We start from the raw sequence: 14905 nt of genomic DNA on the forward strand, positions 1-14905 counted from the left end.
GTACAATTACAGATTAGACATTCTTATAATATGTTAGATTTTATTTCCATCATTTACACTTTCAAAAAAATGGCATCTGCAAAAGTTTGGGCACACTGCAGAATTTATAGCATGCATTGCCCCCTTTGCAAAGCTGAGACCTGCCAGTGTCATGGATTGTTCTCAATCATCATCTGGGAAGACCAGGGGATGTCAATCTCAAAGGTTTTAAATGCCCAGACTCATCTGACCTTGCCCCAACAATCAGCACCATGGGTTCTACTAAGCAGTTGTCTAGAAATCTGAAACTGAAAATAGTTGATGCTCACAAAGCTGGAGAAGGCTATAAGAAGATAGTAAAACGTTATCAGATGTCAATATCCTCTGTTCAGAATATAATTAAGAAATGGCAGTCATCAGGAACAGTGGAAGTTAAAGCAAGAACTGGAAGACCAAGAAAAATATCAGACAGAACAGCTCACAGAATTGTGAGAAAAACTATTCAAAAACCACGTTTAACTGCACAATCCCTCCAGAAAGATCTGGCAGACACTGGATTTGTGGTACACTATTCCACTATAAAGAGATACTTGTACAAATATGGTCTTCATGGAAGAGTCATCAGAAGAAAACCTCTTCTACGTCCTCACCACAAAAATCAGCGTTTGAACTTTGCAAATGAACATATAGACAAGCCTGATGTATTTTGGAAACAAGTTCTGTGGACCGATGAGGTTAAAATTTAACTTTTTGGCCGGAATGAGCAAAGGCAGGTTTGGAGAAGAAGGGGGACAGAATTTAATGAAAAGAACCTCTGTCCAACTGTTAAGCATGGGGGTGGATCAATCATGCTTTGGGGTTGTATTGCAGCCAGTGGCACAGGGAACATGTTACAAATTTTTCAACAAATTTTGGAAACTAACTTGATGCCATCTGTGAAAAAGCTGAAGTTAAAGAGAGGATGGCTTCTACAAATGGATAATGATCCTAAACACACCTCGAAATCCACGGGGGATTACATCAAGAGGTGTAAACTGAAGGTTTTGCCATGGACTTCACAATATCCTGACCTCAACATAATTGAAAATCTATGGATAGACCTTAAAAGAGCAGCCCAGAAATCTCAAAGAACTGGAAGACTTTTATAAGGAAGAATGGGCAAAGATACCTCAAACAAGAATTGAAAGACTCTTGGCTGGCTACAAAAAGCGTTTACAAGCAATGAAACTTGCCAAAGGGGGCAGTACAAGATATTAACTCTGCAGGGTGCCCAAACTTTTGCAGACACCATTTTTTTGTTTTCTGTTATTTTGAAAGTGTAAATGATGGAAATAAAATCTAACTTTTGTTGACATATTATAAGAATGTCTAATCTGTAATTTGATGCCTTTTGGAGATTTTTCCATCTTTCCTTGGCTTCTTTATGCACATTAATACAAATTTTTACCCCTGGGGTGCCCAAACTTTTGATCCCCACTGTATGTATATATATATATATATATATATATATATATATATATATATATTAGTGCTAAGGGACTTCTAGCACAGGCAAGGACTATCCCATTAGCCATGTGGGGCAGGTGAAAAGGGTATCCTAAAAAAAGAACTGCAGCTTTTCTAAATACAAAGAAAGGACATTTACCTTTAGAGGTCAAAAACCTGTAAAAATTTGTTGTATTCCGACTCCTCTTTTATGTTGAAAGTTTAGAAATTTTAAAGCAACATCGGCAGGAGTATTAATAAACATGAATAAATTGTTTTGAGATGTGAAAGGATCTAGGGCAGTGGTCTCCAAACTGTGGCCCTCCAGCTGTTGCAAAAATACAACTTCCTATATACTAGTGTTTCCCAACAAGGGTTCCTCCAGCTGTTGCAAAACTACATCTCCCAGCATGCCCGGACAGCCGTTGGCTGTCCGGGCATGCTAGGAGCTGTAGTTTTGCAACAGCTGGAGGGCCACAGTTTGGAGACCACTGATCTATATCAGCATTGTAAGCACACACACACATATATAGAGAAGCAGCGTAGTCGTGTTGCAGAACATTCATTATACAATCACTAAGCTTTGTCTACATTATACTATAAAAACCTTATTTATCCCTAAACGTTCACAAACTACACTTGCGTCTGTGTGCAATTGCTTCCTCATGGTGACAGATAAGTGATCAAGAGTAGCAGTCGATTATCTCATCCCACCACAAGTGATTCTTCCCATCTGTGGACCGTTTGCCTTTTACCTCCGCCATCTCGCTATTCAGGGTCCCATTTATTCCGTAATAATTGCGGGGAAATTTATTGTTATTTACATCATCCTAGCTTCCACATTACATTTTATATGCACTTAAGCCGTGGAACATTCGCATAGACATAGCAGCTCCAAAGCGGAGTCGGATTTCCTTAACTCTTTTTTCGCCTGATCTGGCCCATTCGTTTGAATATATTAAAAAAAAAAAGTGCCATCAAAAGTGGGCGGACACTACCACGTGGTTATGCTTCTGGCAAGATGTCACCATTTTGTGGTGAAGGAATGGAAAATGCAAAAAAAAAAAAAAGTAAGATGCCATTTTAAAAGCAGAAGCCCAGAGGTGTAATGATAATGCTTTGCATATGACGGGGCCAGCAGCGGCATGTTATGGGGCTTAAACAGCTACTTTTTGGCAGGGGGACAGCGTGCTACAGTTTATTGTATTTCTGGAATCAAATAAACGATTTACGATAGAACAGCGGTGAAGTCTTTTTAGATAGTTAAAATAGTAGTATTTTTTAACTTCTGTCTTAAAATGTTATTATTTTTTTTTAAATGTATTTATTTATTTATTTTTTTGTGACGGTATATAGAGAGTCATTGTTAGTATCCTCGCCGGTTTGTGGTAAATTGACAAAGTGTCTGCCTTGGTGAACAGCGTAGTTTCACAGTACAGGCTGTGTGCATAGGCAGGAGTGCTTATAGTTTAGAAGGAAGTGAATGTGATAGGTCGAAAGAATGTACCATTTATAAACACCCCTCCTTCCCTTCTATACTCATGTGCGAGATGTAGCAGAGTGAATGCAGACAGTACACAAGGCAGAGCAGGCTGCGCAGGAGAGACGACTCAGCCTGGAAGTGATCTGCAGTTCTAGGGCTTTGCTTTCCATCTAGTGATTTTCCAAACGCTTTAGCCTTTCTTTTCGTAACACCCCCCCCCCCTTCCCTTTACCCCCCTCTTCTTCATTTTTTCTGTAAAGGGGGGCTGATTTATTGGAAAATAACCTAGTTCAGCCCACTAACTGCATGCTGCATGTTGGGCAGATTCTAAAAAAAAACTCAATGCAAAAAAAGCTGATGACGGAGAATTATCTCCATCCGATGGCTATTTTCTCTGCTTATTGCATAGTAATGAGCTTCTGACAGGCGCGACCTTTCATAAGACAGCCCACATTATTGGCTTTCTGCCCAGAATATTGCTGCAACATTATCTGTGATTGGTTATCTTCCTATCATGCATTGCTTCACAAGGGAAGCTGCTCCTTTTTTTTAATAAATCTACGATGGCTGGCTGCAATATGCTACTCTGTAAGTATTTTGCATGGGGAGAAACAGGCGAGATTAGATTCCACGCTGGAACCACATGGGGGGGAAAAGGGGAGATGAAAAAGTGTGCTGGAGAAAGTGAAGTGCTGCTTTGGTTAAAACGATAACATGTTTGTTTTTTCTACAGGTTGGTACTAAGAAGTGCCTTTCCTGACGTCGCTGCTGCTTGGACCCGCTTGTAGAGCAGTTTCTGCTTTTTTGCCTTGCTTGCTGCCAGCTACACTGCATCAAGAGCCCAGCCAGCCACCCTCTGCATCTAGACAGCCCCCCCAATTCTGTTCTTAATCAAGAGAAATCCTCGTGCATAAGGCATAAGCTTATACTGTTCTGTAGTCACAAAAAAAAAAAGAATACAAACTAAGGTATCTGCTTATATAAGACGAAGTCAAGGACAGACAGACACAGGGGATAGAGAAAGAGGGAGAGCAAACCTCTATTATTATCCGACAGTGCTGCATCTATATATTTCAAGCTGATCAATACCAATCACACCGCAGAACCCAACCGAATTGCCACTTCAGCTGTGTGGAGATTACCTTTCAGAAAAACTTTTACTGAGAGCAGTTTGGAGAATTTATGCCGGCGCAGGGGCTGCCACGTTTTCATGCTCGCAATTTGGGCTGAATATCGGAACTCCAAATGGGTAACTGAGAGTACAGAGAAGTTCCAGGCCTCCGCACTCACCAACGAATGATCTTCTTCACATTACAGAGCACGTAATCCTTATTATTTATAAGCTTGTTGGTGGAAAAAGAATCGGGACCTCTGTATGCAGATACAGACAGCACAGATTTACCATTTAAAAACTACCAGGAAAAAAAAAAACAGAGGACAACTGGAGTTTGGCTTGATCTCGCCTCCTTCTACGACTTTTCTTTTCTTTTTTGTTTTTTTATAAAAACTACTCATAAGTTTTGAGTATGGCTGTTAGCGTGGCACCGATTCGGGACACGAAATGGCTCACCTTGGAAGTGTGTCGGGAGTTCCAGAGAGGGACTTGCTCACGGCCAGACACAGAATGTAAATTTGCACATCCGTCAAAAAGTTGCCAAGTTGAAAATGGACGCGTAATCGCCTGCTTTGACTCATTGAAAGTGAGTAAACATTTCATTCTATTATAAGGGTAAACACATATTGTATTTAAGTTGTTGCTGCTTTTATTATCTGTAAAGTAAAATAAGGCACTATGTATAGATATATATATATATATATATATATATATATATATATACGGTATATATACAGTAGATATATATAAACTAACTTATTTAAAACAACACATGTGATCTAGCTGCAGTCCTATGTAGAACTACCGATGCAATGTTGTGGTGTGCCAAATATTATTTATTCTACATCTGACAAACTCAGCTCTACTGCACAGTTATTCTTAACTTTGGTATCTAAACTCTGTACGAAACAATGAAGTAATTTGCGGTAATTTGCATGATATATATATATATATATATATATATATATATATATATATATATATATTGAGCTTTTGTGTATTTTATAAGCTAACTTATAATGTACATTTTGGTTGTCACTGTATTAAGATTCACATTTCATTGAAAGGTCAGAGGTCAGCCATCAGTACTTTTGCAATGTCATGGTTTTACAGGATTTATAGCATTGATTTCAGTAATTGAAAAGTATCTGCATCCTTTGAAGGAATTGTGCTGAATATTAACTGCTGTATAGGTGATTTGTTACTCCAGGTTTATACCGGTATGTGCAAAATGACAAAATACTCCAAAAATCTATAGCATGAGCATTGTAAAAATTAAGACCATGTTCACACTGAATTGATTACATATCATAAAACCTGGTTGTGCTGCTCCATTATTATCAGCTATAAACTTTAGGATCACCCGAAAGGATTTTGGCCTTGCTTAGTTTTCAAATGCACAAAAGTCTATTTGTTTTAGGGATTGCAAGTGTTCCATTATATTGTTAACCCCTAAGTTTTGATGTATTAAAAACCTTTATATACAGATTACTAATATGTCTAATACTTACCATCATATAATAATATTGTAAAAGGATCTTGTACCCAAGGTAGTAGCGTAATAGAGGCAGAGCTGTATCTGAAAGTTTCTCGTTGACATATTCTTGGTAGGGGATTAATAGCGACATGACACAGAACGGAGCAGAATGTGTTGGGGACTGTCTGCTGTAATAAATTACTGATATAGGTATTATTATTTCAGATCCTTATGTCAGTCATTTACTGAATGATCCGGTAATTACTCTATTCACATCTGCCAAGTCAGAGGCCAAGATTATTTAAGAGACAGTGTTTTATAACAGTAACTAGAAACAGATAGATAGATAGGTATGAGAGAGATAGATAGATAGATAGATAGATAGATATGAGATAGATAGATATGAGATAGATAGATAGTTATGAGATAGATAGATAGATGATAGATAGATAAATAAATAGATAGGAAATAGATAGATAGATGATAGAGAGATAGATAGATGATATATAGATGATAGATAGATAGATAGATGATAGATAGATAGATAGATGGATAGATAGATGGATAGATAGATAGTGCTGCACACACCAACGAGACTCACAAACACGTGTGCAGGCAATGTGAACAATATGATAGCTTTCAGTTGCTGTGACTTAGGGGAACCACAGAGCTACCTACTCATATTTAGAAACTGACCTCAATGGATATTCTATGCTGACATCTCTCTTCATTTTATCACTTCTTTTTCTTTACATATACTCTGCTCTCATTGCTTGCCTACTATTGTTCTCTTGCATATTCCCCTTTCATATAATTACTTACCAGCCCTTATCTTTCTTATTATGGGATTCAGGTTAAACGGTTGAATTTTGTATTGACAGTGACCCCAATTACATATTACATTTACACATGTAGATATTTTTTAACCCTATTTATGAGCATTACAAACATTGATACCCCATAGCTATAAGTAACTGTGGCCTTAAGCATGTAAAACCCATTTAGATGCTACATTGGCTTATATGAACTGTGCAGAGGGAGATGACTTACTTCCTTTTTAAAGGGTTTTCTGAGTTAACACCCTTATCCCCTATACACAGGAAAGGGGATAAGTACTGTATATACTCGAGTATAAGCCGACCCGAATATAAGCCGAGGCCCCTAATTTCACTCCAAAATCCCAGGAAAAGTTATTGACTCGAGTATAAGCCTAGGGTGGGAAATACATTATCCCCCCTGTCATCATCCAGACCCCCATAATTAACACCCTCATCATCATCACCCTGTCATCATCCCCCCTTCATCATCACCGCCTGTCATCATCACCGCCTGTCATCATCCCACACCCCCCCTTCATCATCCCCTTTTCATCATCCCCTTGTCATCATCCCACACCCCCCTTCATCATCCCCTTGTCTTCATCCTCTTGTCATCATCCCACACCCCCCCTTCATCATCCCCTTGTCATAATACCACCCCCCTTCATCATCCCCTTGTCATCATCACCACATGTCATTATCATCACCGCTTGTCAATGTCTGATACAGTGGTCTTCAATCTGCGGACCTCCAGATGTTTCAAAACTACAACTCCCAGCAAGCCCGGACAGCCATCGGCTGTCCGGGCTTGCTGGGAGTTGTAGTTTTGAAACCTCTGGAGGTCCGCAGGTTAAAGACCACTGTGGCCTTCGACATCATCCAGCCCCCTCTCACCCCCTTTAGTTCTGTACTCACCTCCGCTCGGCGCTGGTCCGGTGCTGCAGGACTGTCCAGTGGGGAGGTCGTCCAATGGGATAGTGGTTCCGGGCTGCCATCTTCACCAAGGGGGCCTCTTCTCCGCTCTTCGGGCCCGGAATAGAGGCGCTGCCTTGACGATGATGCAGAGGGACGTTGGTAATAAACGTCCCTCTGCGTTGTCGTCAAGGCAACGTGACTATTCCGGGGCCGGGCCCGAAGCGCAGAGAAGAGGCCCCCCGGTGAAGTGGTCTTCAACCTGCGGACCTCCAGAGGTTTCAAAACTACAACTCCCAGCAAGCCCGGACAGCCGATGGCTACCCGGGCTTGCTGGGAGTTGTAGTTTTGAAACATCTGGAGGTCTGCAGGTTGAAGACCACTGAGGGCGGAGAGTTCACTCGAGTATAAGCCGAGGGGGGTGTTTTCAGCACGAAAAATGGTGCTGAAAAACTCGGCTTATACTCGAGTATATACGGTAACATAGTTACACAGGTTATTGTAAGGTTGAAAAAAGAGTCTACCAAGTTCACCCTATATCCCTACTGTATGCCAACAGTGTTGATCCAGTGGAAGGCAAAAAAAAAAAAAAAAAACATGAAGCTGATGCCAATTGCCCCATACCAAAAATAAAATTCCTTCCTGACTACAATATTGTGATCCGAATAAATCCAAGGATCAATGTTCTGTCCACATAAATCTAGTATGTATAACTTGTAGTATTATTTTTTTCCAGAAAAGCATTCAGGCCCCCTGGAAACTTGCGTCAGATTGCTCAGCTATCTCCAGCATTTCCAAAGACAATGAATTAAAAGGCAGCGCACATGACTCCATTCAAAGCAAAGACCCAGGGCCTTGTTCTCGAGATAGCAAAAAACATTGTACAATATTGACTTCATTGTAAATTTTTCATAGATTCCTTTAAATAGTCATAGTAAAATGCAACCACTTGCTTCACTGGAACCTAGATATTAGTTCAAGTCAGTTTCAATTTGAACAAACTCCTGCTTCTATATAGAAATGGAAATACTTTTTCACTATGTCCTAGTCTACTTTCACATCCAAAGCCACATTCAGACTTGTGCTAGTAACTGCTTGAAATTCATTTGCACTGACACAGTCGCCTTATGTACTTTGGGACATCTGCTTTCTGCGGCATTGCATTAGGGTTAATGCAGTCTGATCTATATTATTGTACAGTATTCTGGGTAAACGCTACACACCCCATTAGACATCAGAACAACATGCCCCGTGCAGACTCTGGACTGGTATAAATTTTCAGCGACATTTTAGATTAATGGCTGGTGTTTGGTTGTTTGTCATGGTGCATCCATGCAGGTTCTCCATGGACTTTGAGAGCTACAATTTTAAATCAACTGGTGCTAGAAAGTTAAACAGATTTGTAAATTACTTCTATTAAAAAAATCTTAACCCTTCCAGTACTTATCAGCTATTGTATGGTATAGAGGAAGTTGAGTTGTTCTTTACTGTCTGGCCACAGTGCTCTCTGCTGACACCTCTGTCCATGTCAGGAACTGTCCGGGGAAGGAGAAGTTTGCTATGGGGATTTGCTTCTTTTCTGGACAGCTCCTGACATGAACAGAGGTGTCAGCAGAGAGCACTGTAGTCAGACGGAAAAGAGCAACTCAACTTCCTCTGGAGCACACAGCAGCTGATATGTACAGGAAGGATTAAGACTTTTGAATAGAAGTAACTTACAAATCTGTTAAATTTTCTGGAGCCAGTTGAAATGAAATAAATAAATAAATAAATAAATAGTTTTCCACCGGAGTACCCCTTTATTGCAATATCACAGCACAGAAAACCAAACCAACAGGTGTATAGTACTGCTGCTGGGAACTGACAGCCCATACAGCCCATAGTAGGTGCTATGTCATACTCTCGGCTTATGATGAAATGGCTTCTATCATTTTTTATTATACATTTTTTGTTATTGTACTGTATTCACTGATAATATTTCACACTTTTAAGATGACAAATAATACAATTTATGTATGGATTTTGTATAATTCTGAATTAGCTTACCGTCTTTCTATATTGTTGATGTAGTTCTTCTTCTTTGCTTCTATTTTAGTCTATTTTAACTGTCTTCCCAATTGACCTTTGAACTCAATTTACTTTGAAAACACTATAATAAAGTTTGTAATTGAAAACTAGATATGATTTCCATTTCCGTTCAGTTACACAATGGAATAGACAGAGACAACCGGTCATCAAAGTGTGCCACAGAAAAACCCATAGTAATACACTGTACAGCCGGGTAGACATCTCCTTTAATGTTAAAAGCAGATGTCTAAACATTTGACATAATGGTTCATTATGATGATTTTTATGTCTTGTCCATTAGACTACGAAGAGTCTCAATTTCATCCTGCTGTAATTTTGTCTGAGATACTTACTTGTGGAACTATCTGTTCCAATGTGCGATAAAGGCCCCAGAACATTTGAGATACCGATTTAGCCGTGTTAGTCATTGACCCTGTATGTACACCTCCTGAAAATGATGACTTTACAGGTTCAGGAAAGGATAATGCGTTAGATATCATGTCTTATTTGTTTAGGAGGGGGGTTAGGGTGGTTCCATACTATATTTAGAACAGAAGAATGGCGACTGCATTATATACAAAGGAGACCCCATGGAATGGCATTACCCTTCAGCTGTGCTTTTCAGTCTTTGGCTAAAGTCCCGGGAGCCTTATACTAAGTAGTGCAGAGTTTCTACTGCTGGATGACGATAAAGGGCAACCATTCAAAATAGTCAGTCCAATATTTATGAGCCCAGTCTATGCCCATCTATCAAAGCACAGGGCTTTTCTTCAAATACAGTTTAGACAACTCCTGCCTGGAATGGAAGATGAATAGCATACTTTACTACTTTTCTAAAATAGTCTTAGACTATATATTGTCACTATTCACATCAGTCCATGTCCCCAGAGGTGCTCACAGTCTAATTTCCCTATCTCCAACATTCATACACATTAGGTCCAATTTCAGGAAGCCATTGAAAGATGTTGCCTGGCTTCTTAAAAAAAATGTTGGCTATACATTTTTTTTTATCAATTCCAAGTAGTTCCACAGTTTAATTCCCACCATGTCCAATCAATAAATATGGCCTTAGTGTACTCATGCTGTATACTGTTGAGGCCAGTGATTGACCACAGTGGTGATGTGTGTATACCGACACGCATAAATAAGAGGAGGTTCAGTGCAGTGACAATGGCCTGTGAAGTGACAAGAATTAAACCAGTGAGTATAGTTTTTTAAAATAAGTTTTAAAGGGGTAATCTGTCCCAAAACATCTTATCACCTATCCAAAGGTTAGGGGATAAGATGTCTGATTGCAGGGGGTCTGGCCACTGGGACCCCCCCATGATCTTTGGGCTGGCACCGTGGCGTTCTGACTGTGAGATCATGTCACGCTCCCTCCATTCATGTCTATCAGAGAGGGCATGATGACTAGTACATAGCCGTCACGCCTCCTCCTATAGACATGAATGGTTGGAGCGTGACGGCTCTGGTCGCCTGTCATCCAGCACGAAGCGTAATTCTCTCCGTGCACCGGATAACCCACAATCAGAAATCTCATCAAAAGATGCTTAGAGGCAGAATACCCCTTTAAATACATTTTAAGTGCTGGGTAATTTGTTAGAAGAGTCAAAAACCTCTTTCACCTACCAGCATATTTTTGGAGTATGGGAGAAGCATATTTTTTTGGAGTATGGGAAACTCATGAAAATATAAAGATAAAGGCCCTTTTACACAGGCCGAGGCTGCTCGATGATAAATGCCAGTCTCAGTGATCGACACTCCTTTTATGATCCTTTACATGGCTCAATCAATTGTAGATCAGACCAAATTATCTCTGGATCATTCATGCGGCCTTTAAACTTCATTATTGTTGGATAATTATCCCCTGTTTATACAGGGTGATGTGAGGCTGATAATAATGAATTAGGTGGCCCCACAAAAGATGTGATCTGCTGATGAATAAGCATATTCTTGTTTGCCGCCTAAATGTTGGCTCTTTTACATGGGCCAATTATTGTGAACGTTCCTAGGAATGCTCATTCGGCCGATAACTGGTCTATGTAAAAAGGCCTTAACATCCGAACTTCATAAAGAAATTACCAATTTACTAATTTCTATGTATTACAATAATAATATCCCAGTACAGTGATCCCACAAGTTACAATATTAATTGGTTCCAGGATGACCATTGTATGTTGAAACCTTTGTATGTTGAGACCATAATTCTATGGAAACCTGGTAATTGGTCCTGAAGCCCCAAATTGTCATCCAAAAATAGGAAAAGGGAGGATTAAATAAAAATAAGTAGATAACTAGTATAGCTAAAGCAAATCATTACATATAAAAGTAAGAAAGAGCTGCTGGAAGCTGTAAATCACTGTACAGTACACACAACGTCCTAAAAAAGTAAAATGGAGCCTCTCTGACTTGATGTCCAAAGAGCAGCTAAATCTGGTATAGGTAAAGAGTAGTACAGAACATGCAATACCTCCCTGTACTGTAGGGAGCGCTACCAGACAGGAATTCAGTGCATACGCTTCAGTAATACAGGTGTTTTACCAGTGACATGCCCATTCTCAGTGGTCAGTTTTTCCAGCCATTGACATTTTTCACAGATGTGGACTGTCCGTAGCATTGTATGTTGTTTATGATTTTAAGGTTAAAATGGCCAAGAAAAGACCATGCATGTTAAAACTTTTGTATGTTGAGGCCATTGTAAGTTGAGGGATCACTGTATTAAAAAAGTAAAAGCATGAACGGCATGCTTGTAGCAAGACTCTCTCAAGGGTTTCGTAAGCTGACACTCCTCATCCACACGCTGAAGATAGTACTGAGCTTTCAAATGTATCATTCGTCGGGGGTCTCCAATGAATAGTCTTTGTTGTAAGTAACACAGGTGACCTTAGTGTCATGTCCTGATACATTTAGCATTTTGGTTGGAGTTTCGCCAAGTATCCCACTTATAGGCAACCAGGAAGTAGATTTCTTGGGGAACTCTGTGAGTTACCTTATACTGGAGACCATCTGCACAGCAAAAGAGACAACTGCCTTAACCATGAGGATCCATTACTATGTTAGTCTGAAAATTAAATTTAGTTCTGACTACCTCATTCCCAAGTACAGACAGGGACAGCTAAAGAGCACAGTTTATCTCAGCTTCCCAATCTCTGGAGGTTTCAATGTAAGCTAGTAATAAATGATCTGTGAATGAAAATGTTACCTAAAAAACCATATGTCAGGTATAGATAGCAAGATAGAAATTCCAGGTCTGTAGTCTGGTTAGATAGATATTCTCTAATGTCATGTTATGTTAAACTCATAGTTATCCTGAAATAACATTACATCGCCATACTGTCACTTAGCTTACTTGTACTGCTCTACAGTCGTCATTTACCGTACATGTTAACTCATTGTGATGTCCTTGCAGAATCTAGGGTTCTTGATAATGATGAGCAGATGTTCTACAATGCTCAAAATGTAAATTACACAATATCATTTGTGCAAATTAATTCAACCATCTTTTTGAGATATATTCATATTCTAAAGAGAATAGCAGTTCCCAAAGTAGTAAAAATCCAATAGCATGTGAGTGTAGGCAATATAGGAACCTTGGTAACAGGTCCACCATTAGATGACCGCAGCAAACCGTAGTAATGTGCATTATACTGAAGGTTTGCAATAAAAAACTGTTTCCAATGGGAGCATTTCAACTGGCTCCCCTAGTTTCAGACCATATATATATATATATATATATATATATATATATATATATATATATATGGGAATATGCAAATCAGCTCATTACATCACCTTTTCAGGCGGGTGCAGATGGGTGCTCTTTCCTTTTGGAGAGAGAGTTCTGGCTTGGCATTAATCCCGATTAGCTTTTTATATTACGTAACTGGAGCTAAGCTGATACCAGGGAACATCACCTGAAAAGGTGATGTAATGAGCTGATTTGCATATTCCCCTACCCAGAATGCCTGCAGAGTGCTTAGTGGCCCTTGAAAGCTCTGTCACACCAGGAGTGGTGAACTCTCCCTGAGTTAAATACTCATCCCGTTTATATATATATATATATATATATATATATATATATATATATATATATATATATATATATATATAAACATATGTATGCATGTATGTTTCAGCATAACTTCCAAAAAGCTGGAGATATTTCAATGAAGCTTAATACATATGTTTTTGTCACGATGCCGGCTGGCAGGAGGTGGATCCTCTGTGCCAGAGAGGGATAGCGAGGACCGTGCTAGTGGACCGGTTCTAAGACACTACTGGTTTTCACCAGAGCCCGCCGCAAAGCGGGATGGTCTTGCTGCGGCGGTAGTGCCCAGGTCGTATCCACTAGCAACGGCTCACCTCTCTGGCTGCTGAAGATAGGCGAGGTACAAGGGAGTAGGCAGAAGCAAAGTCGGACGTAGCAGAAGGTCGGGGGCAGGCGGCAAGGTTCGTAGTCAGGGGAGATAGCAGAAGTTCTGGTACACAGGCTTTAAACACACAAAACGCTTTCACTAGGCACAAGGGCAACAAGATCCGGCCAGGAAGTGCATGGGAGGAGGATAGATATAGTCAGGGACCAGGTGGAAGCCAATTAAGCTAATTGGGCCAGGCACCAATCATTGGTGCACTGGCCCTTTAAGTCTCAGGGAGCTAGCGCGCGCGCGCCCTAGAGAGCGGAGCCGCGCGCGCCAGCACATGACAGCAGGGGACGGGAACGGGTAAGTGACCTGGGATGCGATTCGCGAGCGGGCGCGTCCCGCTGTGCGAATCGCATCCCCAACAGCCATGACAGAGCAGCGCTCCCGGTCAGCGGGACTGACCGGGGAGCTGCAGGGAGAAAGACGCCGTGAGCGCTCCGGGGAGGAGCGGGGACCCGGAGCGCTAGGCGTAACAGTACCCCCCCCCCTTAGGTCTCCCCTTCTCTTTATCCGGTAACTGCCTCCCCTGGGATGAGGACACCGGGAAAGGATGGAGGGATTCCTCAACGGCAGGCAGAACAGCAGGAGTAGGAATGGGGAGAGAGGGCAGAGGGCGAGACCTGGCACGGGGCAGTGTGACACCAGGACGAGGGCCATGCGGGGACACAGGGGCTTGCCTGATGGGACTGGGAGGGGGGGAGAGGCATTTCCTGTGGCAGGCAGAGTCCTTAATGACCTTAGGGGGACCGGATACAGGAGGAACCACAGGGTCACGGCAGGGAGTACTGGGAACCGGTTGAAGGCAGTCCTTGGAACAAGAGGAGCCCCAACTCTTGATCTCCCCAGTGGACCAATCCAGGGTTGGGGAATGGTGTTGAAGCCAGGGTAGTCCAAGGAGAACTTCAGAAGTGCAATTAGGAAGGACCAAAAATACAATTTCCTCGTGATGAGGTCCGATGCACATTAGGAGGGGCTCCGTGCGGAAACGCACGGTGCAATCCAACCTGGCTCCGTTGACCGCGGAAACGTGGAGTGGCTTGACAAGACGGGTCACCGGAATGCGGAATTTATTCACTAAGGACTCCCGAATAAAATTCCCAGAAGCTCCAGAGTCCAGGCAGGCCACGGCTGAGAGGGAAGAGCTGGCTG

At 41.2% G+C, this 14905-nt stretch overlaps 1 protein-coding gene across 9 annotated transcripts in view; it reads left to right on the forward strand.

Moving 5' to 3' along the window:
- Window positions 1-14905, forward strand: part of MBNL1 (muscleblind like splicing regulator 1) — a 235480-nt gene that overhangs the window by 52849 nt on the left and 167726 nt on the right. For 8 of the 9 annotated variants that reach the window (XM_056564979.1, XM_056564983.1, XM_056564977.1 and 5 more), the window contains exon 2: window positions 3681-4647. In XM_056564979.1, the coding sequence (XP_056420954.1) occupies window positions 4474-4647 (174 nt within the window). In that variant the 5' untranslated portion in view covers window positions 3681-4473. Of the gene's footprint in view, window positions 1-3181; window positions 3536-3680; window positions 4648-14905 lie in introns of those variants that run through there. The other variant, XM_056564978.1, reaches the window with a different exon arrangement.

This window comes from Hyla sarda, chromosome 3, assembly GCF_029499605.1.
Source record: "Hyla sarda isolate aHylSar1 chromosome 3, aHylSar1.hap1, whole genome shotgun sequence".
NCBI lineage: Eukaryota > Metazoa > Chordata > Amphibia > Anura > Hylidae > Hyla > Hyla sarda.